The 26,766-nt window shown below is 41.3% G+C and overlaps 1 protein-coding gene across 2 annotated transcripts in view; it reads left to right on the forward strand.

Annotated features, from left to right (window-relative positions):
• STX6 (syntaxin 6) overlaps positions 1–26,006 on the forward strand; it is a 50,640-nt gene extending 24,634 nt beyond the window's left edge. Inside the window, exons 2-7 of one of the 2 annotated variants that reach the window (XM_050766534.1) lie at positions 2,929–3,591; positions 5,176–5,238; positions 8,637–8,762; positions 10,397–10,503; positions 13,947–14,041; positions 22,394–26,006. In XM_050766534.1, coding sequence (XP_050622491.1) covers positions 5,179–5,238; positions 8,637–8,762; positions 10,397–10,503; positions 13,947–14,041; positions 22,394–22,470 — 465 coding nt within the window. In that variant the 5' untranslated portion in view covers positions 2,929–3,591; positions 5,176–5,178 and the 3' untranslated portion in view covers positions 22,471–26,006. The remainder of the gene's footprint in view (positions 1–2,928; positions 3,592–5,175; positions 5,239–8,636; positions 8,763–10,396; positions 10,504–13,946; positions 14,042–22,393) is intronic. The other variant, XM_050766533.1, reaches the window with a different exon arrangement.
• The last annotated feature ends 760 nt before the right edge of the window (positions 26,007–26,766 follow it).

Below are 26,766 nucleotides of genomic sequence, written 5' to 3' on the forward strand. Positions count from 1 at the left end.
CCATTATGCAATCATAGCATTTTATTTTCTTAGGTTAAAAATGATCTGTACTTGGTATTAATAAAATGCAAATACTTTTGATGTAAAAGAGAAGAGAAAATGCCTCTTTGTTCTCTAATTTCACTCCCTAGTAATAGTTAGTGTCAATTTTATTTTTCACAGCCATTTTATGGACATTGAAATATGCAAACTTTTAAAAAGCAGTGGCATGATAATCTGTAACTTTTTTCTATGAAAAATTACATTGTGGGCCGGGCGCGGTGGCTCAAGCCTGTAATCCCAGCACTTTGGGAGGCCGAGATGGGCGGATCACGAGGTCAGGAGATCGAGACCATCCTGGCTAACACGGTGAAACCCCGTCTCTACTAAGAAATACAAAAACTAGCTGGGCGAGGTGGCGGGCGCCTGTAGTCCCAGCTACTCGGGAGGCTGAGGCCAGAGAATGGTGTGAACCCGGGAGGCGGAGCTTGCAGTGAGCTGAGATCCGGCCACTGCACTCCAGCCTGGGCTACAGAGCGAGACTCCGTCTCAAAAAAAAAAAAAAAAAAAAAAAAGAAAAATTACATTGTGGACATAGTCCTACAATGACGCAGGTAAATCTAGAGAAGGGCTGTTTTCTAGTTGCCATGTTAAAAGAGTAAAAATAGGGGAGCTTACTATATTTTATTTAACCTGTTATATCTAAAACATGATCATTTAAACATGTAGTCAACATAAGAGATATTAATGAGAGATTTAAGTTTTTTAAACTGTTTTTGTAATAAATCTGGCATGTATTTTACACTCAAGCACATCTCAATTCAGATGTGAAATTTTCATTGGAAACACTTGATCTGTATTTAGAGTTTACAAAACTTACAATTGAAAAAGCAGAATCACAAACCCAATTTTTTCCAGACATACTTTAAAGTTTTCTGATAACCGAGTATCAATTAATTAAAATAAAATTCAGTTCCTCAGTTGCACTGACCACATTTGAGGTGCTCAGTAGCTAGTGGGTCCTGTATTACCCGGGAGCAGACTATCCTTTTTAATAGTTGCGTACTTTTATTTGCTGATAATGTTCACTGAGTGCTTGCTGTATTGTTGGCTACTGTTAATCAGGCTTTGTGTGTTACCTCTATTAACCCCTACAGTGATCCCAAAGGATATTACTCTAAATGTACAGAAGAAATGAAAACTTAGTGCAACTATTAAAAAGCATAACTAAGTCTTAAACCTAGGTCTTTGACATGAAAGATCATGGTCTTTCCCTCTCCTCTAATGTGGCTCTGTTATGATTTCTTTAATCATTGACCTACCAGTAGATATTTTGATTATTGTTTATTATTGGCAGTTGCAAACCATACTTCAGTGAACATCTTTGTGAGCATAACTTACATAATTGTTTCGTAAAAAATTCAATGAGAATACACATTTTAAATATTCATAGCCAGTCACGGTGGCTCATGCCTGTAGTCCTAGGACTTTGGGAGGCCAAGGCAGGAAGATCAGTTGAATTCAGGAATTCAAGACCAGCTTGGGCAACATAGTGAGACCTCATCTCTACCAAAAATTAAAAAAATTAATAGGTGTGGCAGCATATGCCTGTAGTCCCAGCTAATTGGGAGGCTGAGGTGGGAGGATCGTTTGAGCCCGGGAGGTTGAGGCTGCAGTGAGCTGTGATGGCACCACCGTACTCTAGCCTGGGCATCAGAGTGAGATCCTGTCTCAAAAAATAAAAATAAAAAAATTGTTTTCAAAGTATCCTACAAAAAGTCCTTATCAGTCATATTTCTAATAGAGTATCAGAATATACCTTCAATAAGTATTGTCAGTCTTCTTCATCTTTCTTGGTCTAGTTGGAGAAATCATCTCTTAGCTACACTTCTTTGATTACCAGTGGGTTATTGTATCTGTTCATGTTTGATCATTTGTGGGTTTTTTTGTGAATTGTCTGTTCACTGAACTCTTCATAAGCACAATGCCTAGTACAGAATGCCTAGTATATAATACTGCATTGTGTGGCTTGTTGGACTTGCTGCTTATTTCTGCTTTTTTCATATTATAAATAATACTGCAGTGCACATCTCTGCATGTCTTTTTTTGTATCTATTTTATGTTATTTCCTTAAAATAAATTCTTGTTAGTGGAATTCCTGGGTCAAGGCAGTGAATATTTTGAGACTCATGGTATAGAATAACAAATTTATTTTCTTTTTTTTTTTTTTTTTTTTTTTTTTTTTTTGAGACGGAGTCTCGCTCTGTCGCCCAGGCTGGAGTGCAGTGGCCAGATCTCAGCTCACTGCAAGCTCCGCCTCCCGGGTTCCCGCCATTCTCCTGCCTCAGCCTCCCGAGTAGCTGGGACCACAGGCGCCGCCACCTCGCCCGGCTAATTTTTTTGTGTGTTTTTAGTAGAGACGGGGTTTCGCCGTGTTAGCCAGGATGGTCTCGATCTCCTGACCTTGTGATCCGCCCGTCTCGGCCTCCCAAAGTGCTGGGATTACAGGCTTGAGCCACCGCGCCCGGCCGACAAATTTATTTTCAAAGTACTGGTCTAGTTTGCCATCCAGTCGTTTGGGACCAGTAGTATTAAAAAATATATATTTATTAAAATACAACGATGTAGAAAAGTGTAATTAACCTAAATATATAGCTTAATAAATTTATAAACTGAACACAGCCATCTAAACAGCACCCAGAAGCATTGCAGAGTGTTACCAGCACCCCCAGAAGCGTGCCTGTGCTCCTTTTCAGCTAATGTCTCTACCCTGACTGCACTGACTTCTAACAGCAAAAGTATGTTGTATATGTAATGTTCAAAGGTTAACATGTCACTTTTCCATACGTGCATGTTGATATCTTTATTATGCAAGTAATGTGTTCATTGTTTTAAAAAAAGACTATTATAAAATGCACTGACTATATTTTTATTTTATTTATTTTGTAGAGATGGGGTTTTGCTGTGTTGCCCAGGCAGGTCTGCAACTCCTGGCCTCAAGCGATCCGACTACCTTGGCTTCCCAAAGTGCTGGGACTATAGGCGCAAGCCCCAGTGCCCAGCTGAGTATATTTTTAAAAGCATGTATTATCCCCCTAGTGAATGTTGCTCTGCGTAGTTTTTAATGTATATTAAATAAATCAGGCTGTTGGATTGATTATCAGAAAAGGAATCCTGCAGTCCAGGAGATACTAGCATAATGATCAGTCTCTCTTTGAGGCTTCTAGATTTCCATCGTAAGACAAGGAGTTGGGGTGGGGGGGGCGCTTGTTAAAAATGTGCCGTCAAGAGTCTGACTTCATAGGTCTCAGAGGGGCCTAGGGAACTACATTTAAAAAATATTTTTAGGCTGGGCATGGCAGCTCACGCCTGTAATCCCAGCACTTTGGGTGGCCAAGGTGGACAGATCACAAGATCAAGAGATCGAGACCATCCTGGCCAACATACTGAAACCGTGTCTCTACTAAAAATACAAAAATTAGCTGGGTGTGGTGGTGTGTGCCTGTAGTCCCAGCTGCTCAGGAGGCGGATGCAGGAGAATCGCTTGAACCCAGGAGGCGGAGGTTGCAGTGAGCCAAGATCACGCCACTGCATTCCAGCCTGGTGACAGAGGTGAGACTGTGTCTCAAAAAAAAAAAAAAAAGTTTTTTTTTTTTTAAAATTTCTTAATACATAATGGTTATGCATGTTTTTAGAGTACATGTGATATTTTGATACATGTGTATAGTGTGTAATGATCAAATGAAGGTAATTGGAATATCAGTCATTTTAAACATTTATCTTTATGCCGCAAACATTTGAATTCTCTTGCTATTTTGAAATACACGATAGATTACTGTTGAACTATAGTCACCCTGCTGATCTGTTGAGCACTAGGTCTTATTTCTTCTAACTGTATTTTTTCCCATTAATCAACCTCTCTTCATCCTCCTTTCCCCCTGCACTCTTCTGGCCTCAGGTAACCACCTGTCTATTCTTTGTCTTCATGAAATCCACCATGAGCGAAATCTCATCCACTTATGAGTGAGAACATGCGGTGTTTGTCTTTCTGTGCCTGGCTTATTTCACTGAGCATAGTGACATCCAGGGGAACTGCATCTTTAACAACACTCACATGACTGACTTAGGCACATCATCATGATGTGAACTCCGTGTGGGCAGGGGCCTAGCTAGTGTCATTCACTGCTGTATGCCTGGCCACATAGTAGACATCAGTGAGTGTGTGCTAAATGGTTAGATGAGTTTTTTGAAAGTTGAATCAGGTGGTTCTCACTCACTCACCACAGTTCTGGGATTGTAAAAGCGGTGGCACTGTCTGATCTACTGTTTACTTGTCATGGGTCTTTAAAGAAGTTTCTAAAAGTCTTATACCTTGACGTTTGCATAAATTATATTTTGACAACCTTTTAAAAAAATTTTGTTGCAGTTATCATGTATTCAGTTCAAATCATTCTATAGTACATTGGATTGTAGCTAAATAAGCAAAATGACTCAAATTTAATAAAATGTTTTGCTTCAGATAAAGTACTGGATCTATTCATTTTTCATTCCATACAAAATTATTTTGACACTACTCTGGAAATTCACTCTGATGTTAGGAATAGTCTATACCTTTCATGAATCCAACTCAGAAATAAAATAAGTGACCTAGTATACCACTACTTGGAAGTTATTCTTTGGTGTTTAATGGTAAATATACTTTATACTAAAAGCAGATGGTTTTTTACATATATTGTAAAAAAGATGCAAGCGCTTGAACACGTGCTTTTGTGTTTGTACCCCAGGGATGTTCTTTATTAGTGATATGGCTTTGAGAAAGTATCATCGTCTTTTTGGACCTAGGTCTCCTCAACCTTAAAATGGAAATAGTACCAGCTTCACAGGGTCCTTGTGAAAATTCAGTGATAATGTGTGTGCGTGTTTAGCACTGTTTCTGACCTGTGATAGGTACCTGGTAAATGTTAATTCCCTTTCTCTTTCCTCCTATTTAAATTAGTATCCAGGTTACTTCTTTTTAAGGGACCATCTTTCTTTTTCTTTTCTTTATTTTTGAGACTGAAAATAAAGCCAAGAAATGCAGTCTTCTTTTTAAAAAATCAATAATAAATGGTGTGTTTTGCCCTAATATATGAAATGTTAACTGTGATTTTGTTTCAGGATTTTTTTCATTTGTTTTCATATCTTGTTTCTCATTAGGACATGAAAGATCAGATGTCAACTTCATCTGTGCAGGCATTAGCTGAAAGGAAAAATAGACAGGTAAGAAAACATCAGAATATAATTATCAATGAGAGAAAGCATACAGTTAGATATTTGGAATTTTAAAATGCTGACCATCCATGGATCGTGTAATCGAGAGGAAGACTTCTGCTGGCAGGGCCTGGTGTGACCATGGGAGGTTTTGTGACAGTCCCAGCAGCCTGTCCCAGCACACTGTCAGCGTTTCCCTCCCTCCTCTTACCCTCTGGTCTTCTCCTCTGGGCTCCATAGCACCTTTTGCCTACCCTTACTCTAGCACTTATCACAGAGTACTTTTACTTTTTTAATGTGTTTATTCTGTACCTGTTGAATACACTCTGTGTGCCAGGTTCTTTGAAAGGCTATAATTACTCACTGTCTTTCTCTCTGCTGGGCCCCAGGCCCCTTGACAGTGAGGAGAGATGTGTGTCATGGTTTTTTGTTTTTTGTTTGTTTGGTTGGTTTTTTTTTTTTTTTTTTTAGCTCTCTAGCAGTTACTACATTGCCTACCCATGAAATGCATTAGACATCTAAGGATTGACATTTGATATAAAGACATTAGAGGAACCTTAAACTTGTATGTTAAATTACATTTCTCTTTGTTTTAAGTAGTTTTAAAAAATTACATACTTTGGCATATCAATAGAAGCTCCTAATTGTTAAAATACAGTCCTTTTAAAAAATGTAGAATGGTCATCTAGAATTTGGACTTTCATTTAGATTGAGATTTGATTTAGACTTTTTTGGTAGGATAGAATGTTTTTTGCCTATTGCTAAACTGTTAGGTGATTTTTTGACAGAAGTAGTTTTTAAATTCTGTGGATATCCATTTTCCTTAGCAGTAAAAAAGACTTCATGAAAAATGATAATATTTGCTTTAAATGACTTGTCTTAGCCTCATTTTATTAAGATTCCAGAAAGTTATGAATTGTCTGTTGAGTAGGCTCTTGAGAAATTTCACTGTTTTTACTAACTAGCAATCAGTACTTCATACCTGTGGGTATTTGTCAAGCCAATTAATTTTGAAAACAAATATTATGGAAGCTTGAAGAAGAGGGAGGGTTCTATAAATATTACCTAACTTAATTTTCCTGTTTTCTTTTCCTGCATTCCATTTTTCAAGTCATTTTTTTGTTTTTGGCTTTTTAATCTTATTTGCCTCATTTGCTTTCTTTTTGAGCAATACAGCTAGGAAAAGCCACTAGCTGGTCCATTCCATTTGGCTCCCTCTCTTGAAAGAAGCTAGTGAATGGCCTCAAGTTGGCTAGTTTTGGAGTTCTCTTCTCATTTGCACTTGAGCTTATAGGAAGTGGAAGTACCTGAAGTAGTTGTGACAGTGAGGTTGGTAACACCTATGCTGTTACTCTTAATTTGAATGTTTTATTCTCTGGATAGTATAGTTGGGCTAAAGTAAATAAAATTTATATTATTTATAAATACATTTATATAAATATATATTTAAGTTATATAAATATATATTTATATTTATTTATAAATATATATAAATATTTATATAACTTATATAAATATATATAATAGTACCTGAGATTTATATATATATAAATGTGTATATATACACACAATATATTTATATAAAATATATATACATATATCTATTTATATATTGCCTGTCCAAGTATGGCTTGGAATTTTGTTTTAGGCCATGAGTGAAATGTCAAGTTGCAAATTTTCAAGGAAAAGCAGGGCCAGGGCTCTCTAAGCACTCCAGCAGGCACGGGCCTTGTCACATCATGCCAGGTACCAGGCGCTGCTCTGCTCCCTGTCTCACCAGCACCCCTGCTCTGGCACCCACACACAGGTGCATCTTCCAGTCCTTGGGCCCTCTCTCAATCTCTGTCCTATTATCACAGACATGTGGGGTTAGACCAATGAATTTTAAGCTATTTTACAGTAAAATGTGGATGATTTGCCCTATACTTAGCTCTGCCTAAGTGTACACCATGGAAAACGTAGGGAAAATAGCCCTGTGACCTCAGGAGCACACAAGGCCCTGGTGGTGTCCCAGTTCTCTGTGCTTAGGCCAGTGATGCATTATAGCCTTTTTCTGACCCTAAAAAAAATTGTCATTAGTTCCTCATGTCTTCCATAGAGGTCCTTAGAGTCTGGATCAGAATGAGCAGGATCTTTTCAGTCTTGATAGCCCTAAGACCAGGTCAGGGCAGAGCCACCCACAAAAAGCCTTGGATCTGCTTTACACCAGAGACAGTCACCATCCAGCCTCGACTGGACTGAAGCTCTGGGCCCCTGGAAGCTCTTGTAAGAAAAGCTTCTAATAACTGAGCTTCCCTCATCCTAGCCCCTGAAGTCTGGCCATTTGATAGAGTTCACCCCTCGCAGTCTGAGAAGAGGTCAGTGTCAGCATGGAGGAAGATCATGGGGCTGTTGGAAGGGTTTTCAGACAGAACCAATTAACCAGGCAGGCTTTTAATAGTGTCTGAGATTTTTAAAAATTACCTGATAGGAAAATTTGGCAACTCTACAAGGAAAAAGAGTCTTAGTTGCTAGCGTCTTCTGGCTCTGGCTGCGGGGCTGGTGTGAGCAGTTATTTTGACCAGTCAGAAAGGCTTGTCGGGATCTGGTCAGAACAACTGCCGAGACTGAGCTCTCACATTCGTGCCTGTCCTCTTCATGTGAGGAAGACATACCCAACCTTACCCGTTTATGGCTGCAAACTTCCTTGAATTCATACTTGGGAAACCCGACCCTGGTGTCCGGGAGCCCTGGTGGAGAACTCTGACTTTAGGGCAGCCCTTGCCTAGGTTGCCAGGGTCAGGCATTCCTTGTGATCATACCTGCCTGGTAAAGTAACCCCCAGTCATCATCTGGAAAGCCTGAAGGACCCTAGATTCTATTCATGGATTAAACTTAACAGACATTGATGGTTCTTGTGCATTTGTGTGTGAAGAGCTATGGCTTACCTTCTTGTCATTCCAGAGAACTCTCCCCTTCCCCTCACCAAAAAAACCCAAAACTTCCCTGGGTCACACTTTTCTTTAAAAAGTACTCTAGATATTTGGAATCAGGTTGACTGGAACCTATGGGTTGTTGAAGTTCCACAGGTACCAGGAAGAGCTCTTTTACAAGAAATTGAATGCTTTTCAATTATAAGACAGTATATAGATGGGTGTTTGTTGATTTAGCAGGCATCTGTTTGCACTTTAAGGAGACAAAGCCCATTGTGAGGGCTATTGGGAGAACTTAAAGACATAGAGGGCCCTTCCTGGAATTCCTTAAATTGTACCACCCAGGCACCAACCTACACCACTACATAAAAGCCTTGCTCAGGGAAAAATAGATAAGAAATGTGAAAACTCTTTATATCACTCTTGATGCATCACTTGTTCAGTGATAGTAATTGTTTGTTTCTCCTGACTCCTCTGGTTGTTCTGCTCACACAGGCACTGCTGGGAGACAGTAGCAGCCAGAACTGGAGCACTGGAACAGCAGATAAATACGGGCGCCTGGACCGAGAGCTCCAGCGAGCCAATTCTCATTTCATTGAGGAGCAGCAGGCACAGCAGCAGGTACCCCGAGGACCCCGGGCTTAGGACAGGGCAGTAGGAAACAAGACACCCCCTTAGTTCCTTTGCCAGCCATGGAGTCTTGTGGTTTAGTGACAAGCAGGGTAAGCCAGAGCTTGTCCTGTGTTGATTGTGTTTAATGATTGCATATGTAAAGGGTTTCAAAATCACAGCATGACTGCTTCAAGAGAACCAAGCTCAGCCAGACATGGTGGCTCGCACCTTTAGTCCCAGCTACTCAGGAGGCTGAGGCCAGAGGATCCCTTGAGCCCAGGAGTTCAAGGCTACAGTGAGCTTCGATCATGCCATTGCACTCTAGCCTGGGTGACAGAGCAAGACCCTTTCTCTAAAAAAAAGAACCAAGTTCAGTTCTCTTAGAAAAAAACAGACCTTTGTTCATCTCAGCAGAGATACTTTCAGAAAGATATCTCATTTTTTTCATTGAAAATTATTGTTTCCTTTTTTTTTTTTTTTTTTTTTTTGAGACAGAGTCTTGCTCTGTCGCCAGGCTGGAGTGCAGTGGCACCATCTTAGCTCACTGCAAACTCTGCCTCCCGAGTTCAGACAGTTCTCCTGCCTCAGCCTCCTGAGTAGCTGGGACTACAGGCGCACGCCGCCGCGCCCGGCTAATTTTTTTTTTTTTTCTATTTTAGTAGAGATAGGGTTTCACCTTGTTGCCCAGGCTGGTCTCGAACTCTTGAACTCAGGCAATTCACCTGTCTCAGCCTCCCAAAGTGCTAGAATTACAGGTGTGAGCTACTGCGCCTGGCCTCTTGGTTGGTTTTGTTATATGTAAAGTTGACTGCTTTTGTGTAGATTAAGGGGTAGGAGGAAAATGAAGTTGATTATGTCTGGTGTTGCCTTTGATATGTAGCTATATTAATAAAAGGAAGTTAGTGATAATGTGTCCGGGGATTTGATGAGCATATACCCATTGAAACTATTGATTCTTAAATATTGTGTTTTATGTATACATGTAGTTTATATGTTCTTTTGTTCTTTACATTAGTATGTCTGCTTAACCAGTTGTTTACTTAAATTGCTATTAAACACAGGAAAATTTTTTTCTGTAGAAAGTGAGGAGAATGCAACACAACTAAAAGTAAATATTTGTCAGTCAGAAGTTGTCCTTGAGGTAACTTATGCCACAGGGCGTCCTTTAGTTTGTCCTTGAAGAGGGAGGAGAGACTGTGTGCATAGTTCCCCACATCCAGAGATTTGCCAGACTCTCTTGTATTTAAGCTGTGGCAGTCTGTTGTGGATTGAGACCTTGATCTTGGCAATGGGCTTCCTCCTCCCAAACATCCCCACGTCTCAGTGGTCATCTGCACGTGTGCTTTCAGCCATTGTCTGCTCCATTATTGGACGTCAGCCAACCAGAGTAAATCTCTCTTGGTGGTTTCAAGCCCCGCTGACTGTTCACAAGTTGGATCAGCAGGAGATATCAGTAGCTTGACAATCCAGCCTTTTGAGCAGTGTGTTCTCAGAGGCAACGGTCTGGTCCTTTGATTTCTGGGCTTTGCTTCTGAATGTGAATTGTCCCAAGTTGGCAAAGAAACTAGCAGCTGCTAGATTGCTGGGCTTGGAACCAGGTAAGATGGATTTTAATTGCTTATTTCCCATTTCTCTGGCACCAGTTGATCGTGGAACAGCAGGATGAGCAGTTGGAGCTGGTCTCTGGCAGCATCGGGGTGCTGAAGAACATGTCCCAGCGCATCGGAGGGGAGCTGGAGGAACAGGCAGTGTGAGTATTGAGACACTCCTCTCGCTGCAGTGAAATTCAGGGGCAAAGCCATCCTACGAGACCCCTAAAAAGCCTGGCAGCTACGTGGCTGGTAAGATCAAAAGCTGTTTTATTCGTAGCTGCATTTTTATTCTGTTTTGCAGACTAGCCTCCCCAAAAGAAGCAAATCTGCTCTGTAAATTTTACTACAGGCTTTAGGCAAAGTTGTTGTTATTTTTAAACACCTCCAAAAACAGACACAGATTTCTCTGAGCAGATACTCGAAGTACAGTTATGAATGGGAATGTGAAGCAGAGAAGCCTCTGTAACCTGTGGGGATTTTTGAGCTGACTTTATCATCCTATGACTCTCCCGCTACATTGAGCAAACACTCTGCTTTGCATCTTAAATTATTGTAACTTTGGTTTTTTTTGTTGTTGTTGTTGTTTTTAAAACTTACAAATTTAACACCAGTTAACAAAAACTCTTTCCTCTCAAAAAAATAAAAACAAAACATAACCTCAGTTTGTTTTTCCTTATGAACAGTCCCTTTTGCGCTCAGAAGTTTGATGGCAAAAACTGCATTCTTAAATGCTGCCACAGGATACCTTTATCATTTTACAAGTCTTTTTAAAGAGAAAAATAATAAAACAGTCCGCTAGGATATTTCAGAAACTTTCCTGTCTTGATATTACGTTTATCATGACACATTGATTCATTATAAATTCTTAATGGGCCCCTGTTCTACACCAGGCCTTCTGGAAGCCAAGAGATGTAGAAGGGAACAGAGCAGACAAGACAGCCCATCTCTGCCAAAGAGTTTGCCACTTGCTGGGTAGAACAGACATTGTGTGAGTGGTGAGGGGTCATTAGATGATGGCAGTGACGTGGGAGGGCCCCTGTGATGGGGACAGTGCATGCTGCCTGGAGAGCCCTGACTTAGCCCAAGGTTTCTGAGGAAGAGGGGTTTAACTGAAGTCTGAAGGATGTGTGGATGTTAGCCAGGCGAGGTGAGCGTTGGTGTGGAGGCAGGTGGTGTGGGGAGCATAGACAAGGAGGAAGAAACTGCGCCTGTGAAGATGGAGAGGTGCACACATGCATGGAGCAGGGAGGTTCCATGTGTCTGGAGGCAGAGAACAAACCAGGGAAGGTCTTGTCAGCATGGTCAGGAGGTACGACTACTTATTCTGAGCATGATGAGAGACCAGTGGAGGTGAGGTTAGGAGTGATGGTGTGATCAGGTGTGATTTAGATGATGTGCTGCAGTGGAGCCAGGTAGGGAGACCAGGCAGGAAGCTGGAGTAGCCAGAATCTGTTTCATGTCTATCTAAAATGGGTCCTGACCCTAAAGTTCAGTTTGAGGAGGGGAAGGGACTAATGGCCTGAGCTTCTCTGTTGATGAAGCAGCCTGGCGGGGCAGTGGGTGATAGAGTCTGAGGGACTTCCAGTTAAAGATGATGAATTGACACACCCCTACCTCCACTCCCTATCCACAGCTCACTAGAAAAGTAGTAAAGGGGTTTGTTTTAAGGTCATGGTGGTTCACACCTGTAGTCCCAAGTACTAGGGAAGGAGGCTGAGGTGGGAGAATTGCTTGAGCCCAGGTGTTTGAGGCTGCAGTGAGCTATGATGGCACCTCCAGGTTGTACTCCAACCTGGGTGATAGAGGAGACCCTGTCTCTAAAAAGGTAGAAATAACAGATAACTGGGAAAAAGCGTGGGATTTGGACTTAGACCTGTGCTATCTAGTATAATAGCTACTAGCCACATGTGGCTAGCTGTTAAGTAAGTTTTATGTGGCCAGTCTGAATTGAGATGTGCTCCAGAGATAAAATGCTTACTGGATTTTGAAGACTTAGTATGGAAAAATATAAAATAGCTTATTAATAATTTTTATATTACATGTTGAAATGATAGTATTTTGACTGTATTAGGCTAAATACAACAGAATTAATTTCACCTGTTTCTTTTGAAATTTTTAAAAATGTGGCTACTAGAAAATGTAAAATGGCATATGTGATTCATATTTTTGTTGGATGGTCCTGAGATAGATTTGGGCCAGCAGCTTGGTTGGTGAGTGTCCGTGGACTGAAGGTGGGGTGATGTGCCTGTTTTGTCTTCAGTATGAAAAGTCACACCCAGCGCAGAAAGGTAGTTCTTGCTTTTCAGAGTTTGACCCTGTCTGGATAGGCCTGCCAACTGCAGCACCAAGATGCTGCCAGGATCTAAAATGAGCTAAATATGTTTTAATTTGAAAATTTAGGTAAGGGACAAAGACTTGTTTTAGTTGTCAATATGGAGTTCATGTAATAGTTGATTTAATAAAGAGTTGGTTGCCCTGAATCCTGCAAGACTGTCAGGTGTCTAGTTGGGCACAGATCAAGACCAGCAGTTTCTAACTGCCATTGATGCTGTCAGAGTTAATATAGCCTTTTTAGTAAGACTGTTAGTACTAATTGGTATATTACATTCTAGCCTCAGAATAATCATTTACTAATCAAAAGTTGAAAAGTCTGGAATATTTAGTGACTTATGAAATAGGCACTGCTGAAATCGTATTTTGGGGTTTTCTTTCCCAGCTGCGCATTGGACAGCAAATAGTGTAAGCCTGCTGGAGTCAGTTTTCCTAGTGGGAAATACTGGTTTCTCTGTGAGGACAGATGGGGAGATGTGCATGTGCGTGCACACACACACACTCACACACCCCATCAGGGATGTTAGTGCCATGGTCTTCTGGGTTTATAATAAAGCACATAGTGCTTTACAGGAGATTATTTTATCAAAGTACATTCCTTAACTCATATTGACATAAAGTGCTTTTGTGTATTACCTGCTTCTCACAAGAGTCGTGTGAGGGAAGTTGGGCTGATAGGATTGCCCTGTTTTACAGGTGAGGAAACAGTCCCAAAGAGCTGTAGGGTACGTTGTCCAAGGTAGCGGTGTAAACAAGTGGCAAAGCCTGGCTGTCTGCCTCAGATAGCATTGTTTCTACCACATTGCACTGCCACTGAGTTTGTGTTATTGTATAGACAGGTCCACACTGCCTTGTCTGCAGTTCTGAAATCTAGAAAGCTCTAAAATCTCCTTTCGTTTTTTTTTTTTTCTTTAAATTTACAGCAAGCTCATGTTACAGAAGAACCTCACCTGAACTGACTCCAACTCTGACTCCTCATAGTTTTTTCTGCAGAAATATTAAGTATCTGATTACGGGGACTGCCCCAGACCCTCCTGGCGGTATTGACTAATGCAAAGCATATGTAATTTAGGCTTTTTTTAAAATCCCGAGAATTCCAAAATCAAAATCCTATCTTGTCCCAAGGATTTTGGATAATAGAGTGAGGTCCTGAAACCCAGCGTTGCCTATTTTGTTTGCTAAAATGGAGGCCTAGTCCTGTTAACCCAGCGCATGTGCACTGCCAAGGCTTCATGCTTACCAGCGACCTTCTGTGTCTGCTTCTCTCTAGTATGTTGGAAGATTTCTCTCACGAATTGGAGAGCACTCAGTCCCGGCTGGACAATGTGATGAAGAAACTTGCAAAAGTATCCCATATGACCAGTGGTATGTATGGTGTTTAAAGCTTAAGTATTTGTACTTAATTCTAGAACTCTGTCTTGGGGGCGTTGTCTCATAGTTATGCCCATCCAGATCCCTTTCTTGTTTTTTTACAGATCCCTTTCTCTTTTTTTTTTTTTTTTTGAGACAGAGTCTCACTCTTTCACCCAGGCTGGAGTACAGTGGTGCCATCTCAGCTCACTGCAACCTCCACCGCCTCCTGGGTTCAAGCAATTCTGATGCCTTGACCTCCCGAGTAGCTAGGATTACAGTTGCATGCCACCATGCCCAGCTAATTTTTGTATTTTTAGTAGAGACGGGGTTTCACCGTGTTGGCTAGGCTAGTCTCGAACTCTTGACCTCAGGTGATCCGCCTGCGTCAGCCTCCCAAAATGCCGAGATTACAGGCGTGAGCCACCGTGCCTGGCTGATCCCTTTCTTATGGCACTTTTTTTTTTTTTTTTTTTTGGTGATGCCTTAGAATCAGAGAATGGAAGACTTGTATGTTCAGTCTTTATCTGCTGCTTGTAGCCTTAACTCGGGAGAAGGTCTTTGCGCTCCGCCACGGTGTTTGGTTTGGTTTTTTCCCAGTAGAGTAACTTTCTTTTTTTCTTTTTTTTTTTTTTGAGATGCAGTCTCACTCTGTTGCCCAGGCTGGAGTGCAGTGACGTAATCTTAGCTCACTGAAAGCTCCACCTCCCAGGTTCATACCATTCTTCTGCCTCAGCCTCCCGAGTAGCTGGGACTACAGGTGCTTGCTACCACGCCTGGCTAATTTTTTGTATTTTTAGTAGAGATGGGGTTTCACTGTGTTAGCCAGGATGGTCTCGATCTCCTGACCTTGTGATCCACCTGCCTCAGCCTCCCAAAGTGCTGGGATTACAGGCGTGAGCCACCGCGCACGGCCCAGTAGAGTAACTTTGTTTGCAATTACAAAATCCTTCTTTATTTTACTGTTTTAAGATTTCCTTGCCAAAATAGGGAACTTATTTAAAACAACAGTTAAGTCAGTTACTGTTTCTCCTGGACATTCTTTCATTGATAGAAAGACACCTACTACTTCAGAATAAGATGGCATGTGTGGATCTATTTTAAATTGTTATATTTGAAATATTTCAGCAAATTTGCGCCAGGATGAGGATGAAGAAACAATTTTCCGATTAGTTACTGTGTAAGATATGTTCCAGTGACTCTTTACATGGGAAATAATATATTTTAAATTTTAAAAAATCCAGTATCTTTTCTTTTTTTTTTTTTTTTTTTTTTTTTTTTTGAGGTGGAGTCGCCAGGCTGGAGTGCAGTGGCCGGATCTCAGCTCACTGCAAGCTCCGCCTCCCGGGTTTACACCATTCTCCTGCCTCAGCCTCCCGAGTAGCTGGGACTACAGGCACCCGCCACGTCGCCCGGCTAGTTTTTTGTATTTTTTTTTAGTAGAGACGGGGTTTCACCGGGTTAGCCAGGATGGTCTCGATCTCCTGACCTCGTGATCCGCCCGTCTCGGCCTCCCAAAGTGCTGGGATTACAGGCTTGAGCCACCGCGCCTGGCCTGGTATCTTTTCTTTATCTGGTGGGGGTGGCTTGCTGGAAGGAGAAACTGAGATGCTCCTTGAGGTAATCTGGATGTTCCCTGACTGTAGAACACCTCCCTTGCGTTAGAACATCCCGTTTCTTGACACCTCTTTCTTCTGTTGGTTTCCTACTGTCAGGTACATGTTATAAGGTCTAATAGGTTAGCTTTTTGAGGCAAGATTTAAATACATATGCACGTTTACTTTTTAGAAGTTTAACTCATAGTCAGGTTACATAACAGTTCTCTAGGGTTCAGTTTCTTATCTATAAAAATAGGTTGAGTCCTACCTCTCCAGGTAATTGTGAGGATTAAATGAAATACCAATAAAGTAGAAGTGCTTAACTGGATTTACCGTGTATTTATTGGTACTTAGTAAATGTTTTTAAGAAATTGTAAGGCAAGAAAAATTGCAATGGCCCCAAGTGGCAAAGGACCTATTATATCCAAAACAAAGAGAAGCTCCTATCTAGAGTCATTTTCTTCTTTCTCTCTAGGGACAAGTATCTTTGTTTCTAGCAGGCTCTTCATTGCCTGAAACTTTGCATATATGGGAAGCAGGCACCAGCTTAGTTCATCTGTCACACATTTAGAGAAAGGTTTGCAAAGTCTTTTCTGATTCCCTCTGTTGTCTCTTCTTCTACCTTCTCCCCTCTACTTTAAAAAAAAAAAAAAAAAAAAGGTGTTTTAATGAAGAATTGTATAACCAGTTTAACCTCCAGGCCTCTCACTCATGTATGTATTAGTTGCAAAGTCAAGTAGCTACTTCAGCACCAGTTCTGTTTGGGGAAGAGCAAGTGAACAAAGATGCACTGTCTTTGTTTCCCAGCATTCTGGGTATGAATAATTTAGAAAAGTACTTGCATTGTGAGAAGCGGCCCAGTGTGTATAAATAGCACTGAAGTTTGCTTATGCTTTATTCTACTTTTTCCCAAAAGAAAAATTGGGGAAGCAATGTAATAACTTTGGTTATATTTGTATAAGAAAAAGAGCTAGGAAACAGAGCATTTATCCTGAATGGTGCTTCACTTTTGACAGGTTACTTGTGTTTTCATTTTAATCTTTGCTTGCTACCCAAAGAAATACTCCCTAAGGATCTCCTCCTGCTTGGTGCTTTCTGCTTCGATTTGACAAACAAGCAATTTGTATTGGTCTCTGCTCTGCTCCATAATTTTTGCAGAAGTTCACTGCTTTGTGATCAAACCTGTACATAAAGGAATCCTACGGAGGCACAGCGAAGTGTGATTACGTAGTTATGGACACACGGGCCTCATGATTCTTCAGCGGCAGACCATCTCCGCTCCCCATGGTTGTCTGCTTCATGGGGAGAAATCAACCAAGACTCCACATTTACTTTTTTGAATGACCCAAGAGAGACACTAATTGTATTCTCTTACCCACAGAAGTATTTTATTTTAAGTAGATACTGAGATTTTTTTCCCTCTCACTTTCTGACATTCCATTCATCTTTTCTCTTTAGGGGAGAAAAATATTTTGAGAGAGAGAAAAAACTACCATTGGAGTTCTTTTGTTCCCCTCTGACTTTTTGAGGCAGGTCCTGAGCTTGCAATGCTGCTTAAAACTTTCCACTTGAGGTCACAAAAGCCCCTGTGGTTAGTACCCATTCCTTCTATGCATGAAGCCTCTGTGGGAAGTGCTGAGAAGTCTGCTGGGGTAACAGCTCCCTGGGGTTACCTAGTTCATGCTTCATAGAGGCAGCGTAGCCACTTCAGAGGAAAATGGCTTTAAAAGAGCATCCTCGGGTTGTGCTGGCTTATGTGGTATATGCTTCTCCTTGGTGAAAATTCCTACTTAATACAGTTGTGGAAGAGGAAGTGATTGGAGGGTAGTAGGGGGCGTGAATCGAGGCTGATGGAAAGCCAAAAAGTGGAAATCTGGTTCAGTGTTGGAAATCTGGTGCTGAAAATGGCGACATGCCTGAGGGAAGGGGGTAAACATAGGAGTGTGTGAGGTTGAGGGAGGGGTTGGAGAAGGAATACTTTCTCTGTTTTCATCCTGAAAGAATCACAACTAATCATTTTAGCAAAGTGGCTTTAAATTACTGTAAGCATTTTAATCTTTTAAAAAAATTAATAAACTATTTTTAGAACAGTTTTACGTTCCTAGCAAAATTGAGCAGGAAGTAGAGAGAGTTCCCATATAACCCCCTTCCCCCACGCATAACCTCCCTGACTATTGATATCCAGCATCACGGTGGTACATTTGTTGCAGTCAGCCTACACTAACACATCATTAATCATCTGCAAAGACCATTGTTTACATTGGGATTCACTCTTGGTATTGTACGTTCTCTGGGTTTGAACAAATGTATAAGTGACATGTATCCATCATTGTAGCATCACACAGAGCAGTTTCACTGCCCTAAAAATCCTGTGTTCCACCTGTTTATCCCTCCTTTCCCCTAATCCCCCAACTACTGATCCTTTGACTGTCTCCATAGTTTTGCTTTTCCAGCATGCGTATGGTTGGAATCATATATCACAGATCCTTTTCAGATTGACTTCTGTCACTTAGCAATGTGCATCTAAGTTTCCACTGTGCTTTTTCATGGCTTGATAGCTTATTTCTTTTTTAACACTGAATAATATTCGATTGTATGAATGTACCACAATTTATCCATTTACCTATTGAAGGACATCTTGGTTGCTTCCAAGTTTTGTCAATGATGAATAAAACTGCTGTAAACCCCCATGTGCAAATTAGCCAGGCGTGGTGGCGTGTGCCTATAACCCCAGCTACTTGGGAGGCTGAGGCAGGAGAATCGCTTGAACCCAGGAGGCCGAGGTTGCAGTGAGCCAAGATCGCACCACTGCACTCTAGCCTGGGTGACAGAGGGAGACTCTGTCTCAAAAAAAAAAAAAAGAAAAGTGCAGGTTTTTATATGGACATAAGTTTTTAAGTTCATTTGGATAAGTGACAAGGTATGTGATTGCTGAATGGTTATGGTAAGAGTATGTTTGGGTTTTGTAAGAAACTGCCAACCTATCTTACAAAGTGGCGGTACCAGTTTGAATTCCCACTAGGAGTTCCTATTGCTCCACATCCTTGCTAGCATGTGGTGGTGTCACTGTTTGGGGTTTTGACCATTCCAATAAGTGCGTATTGTTTCTTGTTTTAATTTGTATTTCCCCAGTGACATCTAATGTTGAACATCTTTTCATATGCTTCCCTGGCATCTCTTTCATGGTTTTTCTTTCTTTTTGGTTTTTTTTTTTTTTTTTTTTTTTTTTGAGACAGAGCCTGACTCTGTCACCTAGGCTAGAGTGCAGAGTGCGATCTCAGCTCACTGCAACTTCTGCCTTCCAGGTTCAAGTGATTCTCGTGCCTCAGCCTCCCGAGTAGCTGGGATTACAGGCCTTCACCACCACGCCGAGCTAATTTTTGTATATTTAGTAGAGACAGGGTTTCACCATGTTGGCCAGGCTGTTCTTGAACTCCTAGCCTCAAGTGATCTGCCTGCCTTGGCTTCCCAAAGTGCTGAGATTACAGGTGTGAGCCACTGTGCCCAGCCCCATCTCTTTTTTGATGAGATGTCTGTTCAGGTCTTTTGTCCATTTTTAAAATCAATGTTAGTTTTCATACTGGTGAGTTTTAAAAATTCTTTGTATAATACATTCTGGACAACAGTCCTTTATCAGATGAATCTTTTGCAAATATTCTACCCCAGTCTGTGGCTTGTCTTCTCATTCCTTTGACAGTGACTTCTACAGAGCATAAGTTTTTAGTTTTAATGACATCCCGATTTCAATTATTTATTTCATGGATATATAGTGCCTTTGGTGTTGTAGCTAAAAAGTCATTGCCATATCCAAGGTCATCTAGGTTTTCTCCTGTGTTTTCTTCCAGGAGTTTGATAGTTTTGCATTTTACATTTAGGTCTGTGGATACATTTTGAGTTAATTTTTGTTAAGGTGTAAAGTCTGCGTCCAGCTTCATTTTTTTGGCATGGATGTCCAGTTGTTTCAGCACCATTTGTTAAAAAGACTCTCTTTGCTCTGTTGTATTGCACTTGCTCCTTTGTGAAAGATCAGTTGGCTGTATTTATGTCAGTCTATTTCTGGACTGTCTGTTCCATTGATCTGTTTGTCTATTTTCCTAATACTACATTGTCTTGATTGATGTTATGGTAAGTCTTATAGTTGTTCCACATTGTGGGAATATTCTGTGCCAGGTTTTTTTTTCTTTTTTCAGGTTTCTGTTGACAAATTGTGTGAAGTTCAGAGATCCTTTCCTTCTCTGTGTTTAGCCTACTAATGAGCCCATCAGGGGCATTCTTCATTTGTGTTAGTCTTTTTGATCTCTATTTTTTTTTCGTTTTAGAATTTCCGTGTCTCTGCCTACGTTATCCATGTGTTCTTGCATGTTTACTTTTTCCATTAAAGCCTGTAGCATATTAACCACAGTTTAAAAAAATTCCTCTTCTGATAATTCCAGCATTCCTGCTGTATCTGACTCTGGTTCCGATGCGTTTTCAGTTTCTTCGGACTGTTGCTTTTTCCTTTTAGTGTGCCTTATAACTTTTTGTTGAAAAGTGGACTCGATATACTAGGTAAAAGGAACTGTGGTAAATAGACTTTTACCATAGATGGGGTGGTAAGGTCGGGGGTTGGCAATTTCTAGTCCTATGATTAGGTCTTAGCTTCTGGTGAGCCTGTGCCCCTGGCCTGTGAACCTCACCAGTGCTTCCCAGTTTTTCTACTGTTAGGTGGAACTGGATGGCTAGAGAAGACTGGAGTTGGGTATTTTCCTTCCCCCAGGTTAGATTCTGGTTAGTTTCTTTTGAGGTCAGACTTTTGTTTAGAGCAGAGTGCTCTGGAGTATTTCATAATGGTTCTTTTTTCCCTCCGCCTGTTGGAAGCATGAGAGGATTTTTCCCAATATTTGCTGAGAACCTGGTCAAGCTCCTGGAGGTAAAACCCACAGAAGTGTGGGGATCCCCTTTGCCTGGGTCCCCTTGGAGTGTTTTGGTTTTTTTTTTTTTTTTCCATCTCAGACTTGTACACACTGAGCCTTCAGTGACTCATCAATTAAAGTTAAGCTTTTCCTACCAGGATGCTGGTTCCTGTGGAGTTTGTTGCTTCGTGGGTTTCTGCTCTGATAAGCTGTGATTCTCTGTATGCACCTGTAGGTTTCTGCAGTTTTAGGGGCAGCAGTTTACCATGTGACCTCACTTCTCTGATGGATCTAAGAAGAGTTGTTGCTTTTTCAGTTTGTTCAGATTTTTACTTGTTACGACAGAATGATGACTTCTAAGCTTCTTACGTACTGGAAGCTGGAAATTAAAAATTTAACATTTTTTATCAGATGAGAGAATGCCAGCTATAAAAGTTTTCTTGACCATTGAAGTAATAGTTTAACAGGTCAAAGTGTGACCTGCAGTAAGCCAACTCTGCCTCCCCTAGACCTTTGGAACAGTCCTACCTGAGAACAGGGAGTGATGGACCTGCAGTCTTTGTCCTACTCACAGAGTTAACTAAATGAGTTTCTAGTATGTCTGAGGTAAACTAACATGATCACCACTTAGAAGGTACTTGCTCTACTTATAATTTGGTGGCAGTTCTCTTGTCCAGTTCTAAGACTTTGATATCCATAATATTTAAAATAATTTTAAGTACATGTTTTGCCTTGTGGAGAGTTTAGCAGTTTATTTTCATAGACTGAGATCTTTTTACAATGTGATTATCAATAGCTATAGTGTGCTAAAATCAGTGGGCTTTCAAAGACACTTTAGTGAATCAATATGTCTTTATATTTCTATTGAAATGGAACTCTTATTCCTAGTGGTTGAACTGCGTTTTCATGAATTCTGTGAATTCTGTTATCAGTCGGGCCCTTTGTGGAAGATGCCAAAACTCATCAGTGGAAAGACTGCTCATTTTTTCTACGTGTCTCCAAATTAAGGAAGCATCCTGATGTTGACAGCATCCTCTGTGCCCTAGGTTTGGGCACTGCACAGTGTGTGTATGACAGGGTTTGTGTTGTTTAATTCTCACAACAACCCTGCGGGGCAGCTGTTGTAGAGTTGGGACCACAGGATTGTGAGCTACAGCAGGGCTCCCCCAGGGCCTGTCTGGGCCCTTCTGTTTCACAGGGCCTCCCTGCTCTCAGCCATTTGGATGGACTCTAGCCACTTTGTTTCCTGTGCCTGCTGTTCCAAATTGTTGGTAGGGCAGAAAGTTTCAGAAAAAACATTCCACTTTCATTTACAGAGGAACTGTATAAGGTATTTTAACCCAGTTACTAGTTAAGTAATCTTACTTGACTAGGTGTGGTGTGAAATTAATCATGCTGTCTCACTGGAGCTTGCTTTTTCAGCTGTTTATTTCCTGAAGTGACCAGCAGTAGCTTTCATCTCCTTTCCCTCCTCCCGTTGTGCTCATTGAGAAAAGAATGTGATTATTGTTTAATTAAATGACTTGACTTTTATGGGATATTAAAGCAGGCAGGCTTTGATCTGTAACACCAGTGCCAACACCTTTTTTGAGGAAAGCTAAGATCCGCAGATTGTAATTAAAGACTTGAGACACAAAGCATGTAATTATTACGAGACATTTTCAGGGGACTGGCAAAATTGTGACTGCACGCGAAGTGCAGGCCAAGAACAGAACAGTGTTAGAGTATCAGGCACCTGGGCAGGTGTAAGATCATGGCCCCATCATTTGCACGTTCTGCCCCTTTTCTGCTTCAAAGGGTGCCATAAATTCCACGTAACTGTTTCTTGGGGAACGTGGAGTCCCTGTGAGAGCTAATCCCCATGTCCTGCCTTCCAGATCGGCGCCAGTGGTGTGCCATAGCCATCCTCTTTGCAGTCCTGTTGGTTGTGCTGATCCTCTTCTTAGTGCTGTGACGGCGGGGCCTCTGGGTGCGAGTTCCTCCTGCATATGAACCGAGGGGAGGAGGAGAAGCTAAGCACGTGTGACATTGCCGTCTACTCACATTCCTATCCTGGAAACATACTGCTGCACTGACTTTTCTCCGTGTGACCCCACAATTGACACGGCTTCTCCATCCCAGCGCTGGAAGGGCCAGTGGGAAGAGGAAATAGATGTCTGCACTCCTGGCTGCAGCTGGACAATGGAAGCCCCATGCCACCTGTCCAGTTCTGAGGAGAACTAGCTGCTGCCTTGCTTTCCGGGACCTCGTTCGCTGAGGAGGGACTCACAGACTTCACTGGTGTTTTGCTGTTGCTCATTCCATGCATCTTTGGCAGCTCTTTTCTTCTGCTCAGACCCTTCCCTGTGCTCAGACAGTGCGCCGCTGTCCCATCAAAAGAAACCTGTCAGGAATGCAAGCTTCTGGGTATGTTTCGTTTCCCATTGCTGTAGCATTTCTTAGCCCCTGAGAGCTGATGATTATTGAGGACAGAAGGCTCAGAAACAGTTTGTGACAGAAAATGCAGTGTTTCATTTTTCAGGGATAAATGCTAAGATAAAATTGCTTTTCCAGGTCATTTTTTTTTGTGGTAAGAATAACTAATGGAGAATAATGAAACACCCTGGGGCTTGGGGATGCTAACAACTTGTGGCTTTAACTGACAGGAGAAATTAAAAAGAGCAAGAGGGCTCTGCATTGGCATAGCTTAGGGAAGGGTTAATGGTGTCGCCAGAGGTCAGCTCCTGATCCTTGCCGACTTGATGTTGCTGTACCAGGGCTTCCTCCCCAGAGGTGCAGCTTGCATTTTGAGGGTAATTCCTACATATGTTGTTGCTAAATAGCTCAGTAACACACTTGAATAGATTTGGATACCAGATTGTCCTTATTACAGTTCTTTTACTCCTAGGGCACTCTACACTGGGGGTGGGGGTTGGGAGTGGTTAGTACAGTTATTACATTTATTCAGAAACGTAATGACATAAAAGATTAGCTCTGGGCCAGACTTCTCTTACCCTGTGGGTAATGGCAAGGATGTGTAGGTGAACTTGGTTCTTTTTTTTCCCCTAAGATGACAGCTTGATTTTATCATCTGCAGTCAAGTAACTGAGCCAATCCAAATTTAAATGATAGATGCTTTAATTGAGTTTAAGTAGCTGAAACTGCTGAGACACTAAACTTTAAGCTTCTGATGACTTTTTAAATGCCTCAAATGTGCACATGTATATAGGATATTTTTATAACTTCCCTGATGAATTATCTGATATTAAAGTAGTATTTGGACCCAGAGCCAGAACTCGGTGGTGGAGGCTGCTGGTCTCTCCTCACCACCTTCTTTTGCACTTGGAAAGAACAGCAACATCTGGATAGAGTTCTAGCTTTGACTTCTCATTTCCTCGTCTTTTTGGGTGCATTCCTCAGCACATTTTTTTTTAACCTTTTTGTTTTGTTTGTATTTCATGTGGTTTTGTTTGGGGGTTTTGGTTTTTTCACCCTTTTTTTGTGATTTGCAATGATGTGCTTGCCCAGCTAACTTTTGAATTGCACTTTTTAATAAATATTCGTAACAATTTTTGAAGAAGGATATTTTATCTCATTTGAGATCATGGTAGGTTAAGAAAATATGCCTGTTGATGAAAGCTTAAAAGCAAATTTGTGAAACTAAAAGGGTGATTGACATCCATGTTTACACTCCGCTCTAATGTTTGATATATAAATAAGTTATTTTCAAATTAGGAAAAAAAAGTGAGTATTACAAAGGGCTTCAGATGTGTAGAGTACTAGGTTATTTATGTTTTACAAAGTTTGAATCGTCTATAAACTAAGAAAGGGGATGATCTTTAGATTTGCATTAAAATACAGAAATCTTTTAAAGTGAACGTGGACCTTGTCTAAGTACTGTAATCCACACAGCACATTATAAGAAGTAAACCACCATCTTAAAGAATTATAAAATTACCTTATTTAAAAGCCATGCTATTGTTCTGCTATTACCAGATTTATTGTGCCACACAAAAGGATCATGTGTGTCAGCAGGGGCCGTTTGGAGCAAACCTAGTCATTAATGAGTAAGATACTCCTGTTAGTTCAGGCACCAAGTTTTATGACCCAGAGGCTTAATGATGTTTGGATATATTTCAAATAGACGTGCTTACGTCACTGATTTAAAGTATTTTCTAAATAGTGGCCATTGTAGACCTGACTCAGGCTGAAGCTAAATAGATAACAATTTAGAAAGTTAACTGAAAATACGGGGCATTCTCCCCGTAGGGCCACCATGCCCTTCTGCCCCTGGCTGACTTGATCCTGGGTCTGATCCTGTTGCACCCTGACTGGGCAGCCCCTGCAGAACCAGTGTTAATTTGAAGGGCCTCCACTCAGGCTCCAAATGTGGCAGCCAAAGAGAACAAGCCGGGGAACCTACATTTATTGTTAAGGACAAATATTTCCTCCTCAGTGATGCTAATGTTCAGGGCTTTAGAGGGAACCCAGGTGATCTCTTCACCCTGTGTCCTAGAATGGGAGAGTAAGTAGACAGCGGTGATAACCCCACACTACTTATAAGCGCATCCTTAGAGCACTTGGGGCTTTCTTTCCCCTTTCGCCTTCTGTACCTAGTACCATATTCCAGTTTTAAAGAACTGGCAGAATGTGATGGATAACAGAGAAAGAGCTCAATTTATGTTTATTGGAAGAACATTTTACTTAAATGATTTGAGGGGTGGGAGGGAACAAACAATTGAGTTTGCCAGAGTGAAAATCCATCTGAAAAACTAAACTACCTTTAGTTTTTAGTCCTAATTTTTGGTGTTGTCTCTGTGGACGGTGAAGAATCACAATGCTCTGTGTGCCCTGGACTGTGTGGCAAATGCAGGTTGCAGCGTGTGTGTTACATGAGGATCTTCCACAATTTCAGAATGCACGCCAGAGCTGTAGGGGAAACTTGGTAACTTGCCCATTATTCTCTGCTTTTAGCCAGAGTTAAACAGACTGATGGGTCTGGTAGCCAACAACTTGGCAACTTCCCCTCCTTCTCACCTCGTGAGATTAAGGGCTGTGAAAAGAAATCTAGTCTAACTCCAACAGAAATCTGTCTCTGTTAAGTGTTTTACCTTCTGTAAGTAGAGATGGTAGAGCCAAGATTTTTCTTTTGGTAATTTCCCTGTCTATAAAGTGAGACCAGAGGGATATCTGTTCCCTGTTACCTTTTTGGAGAATTCATAACATTTGAAGATCAAAAAATTGAATGATAAATATGAATGGCTTTTCAATTCTGTGGGCTTTGTACCGTTTGGCTTCACCTTGTACTGCAAGATGAATTTGTAAACAAAACAAAATTGGATTGTCTGGAAAGCTAAAGTTCTAAAATATGGAATGTACTGCCTCTAATTTTTCTTTGTCTTCCTCTCATTGGCATTTTTTTCTCTCCCAGGTTTCTTAAGAATAATGTTTTTTAAAGGAGGCTTTTTGCCCATCAAGAATAAAAAGAAATAAAACCAAAGGGTTACCGGACTTAAGCCCCCACAGTCACTGTGCGCCATCCCTGAGCAAAGTCCGCTTCTGAGGACAGTGCCCCTGCCCCAGTGACAGGCCTTGCTCCTCCCAGGGCCTTTGCTTCTGGTTAAGGGGACGTTTCATTACTGGCTGGCCTGAATAGGGGGTGGTCTGTCTTTCTCTCCTTTTTTTTTTTTTTTTTTTGATTAAAAAAATAAAACCAAACCAGAATTTATTGAAAGCAGGTAACTTCCGGTAGCTCCGATTAGGGTAACTCAGCTTAGAGATACTGTTACTCAGGACAACAGTATGTACAAAAGTCTCCAGAAGAGGAAAACGAAACAACCTGAAAACAATTCGACTTGAAAAGGATTGAATCACTAGAATGATCATATTGCAGAATAACACAAAATGCAACGAAGAGCCACCCAAGCCTGAGGGTAAGAACTCTACTTCCCAGATTCTTGGATCACAGCCTATGACTTTTTGGGGCACAGAGGCTGGCTTCAGCATGAGGATCTCACCACTAACTGCATGTAACGTATCCATGCATTGGGCAGACGCTAAACACACAGAATGAGGCCACCAGACAGGGTACACATGAACCCATGAGATCGGTGCTCTCTGCAGAGTCTGTAGACCTGGCAGGGGACCATGGATAGCTTAGAGGTACTTACTCTGCAGCTGGTCACATAAGACCGTAGACTGGTCTAAGCCCTACAGTTCCCTTATCCAATTGCCCACTAACCAGTGAGAGAGAGGAGCAAGACTTGGAAGC

The sequence above is a fragment of the Macaca thibetana genome, chromosome 1 (assembly GCF_024542745.1).
Source record: "Macaca thibetana thibetana isolate TM-01 chromosome 1, ASM2454274v1, whole genome shotgun sequence".
Classification (NCBI taxonomy): Eukaryota; Metazoa; Chordata; class Mammalia; order Primates; family Cercopithecidae; genus Macaca; species Macaca thibetana.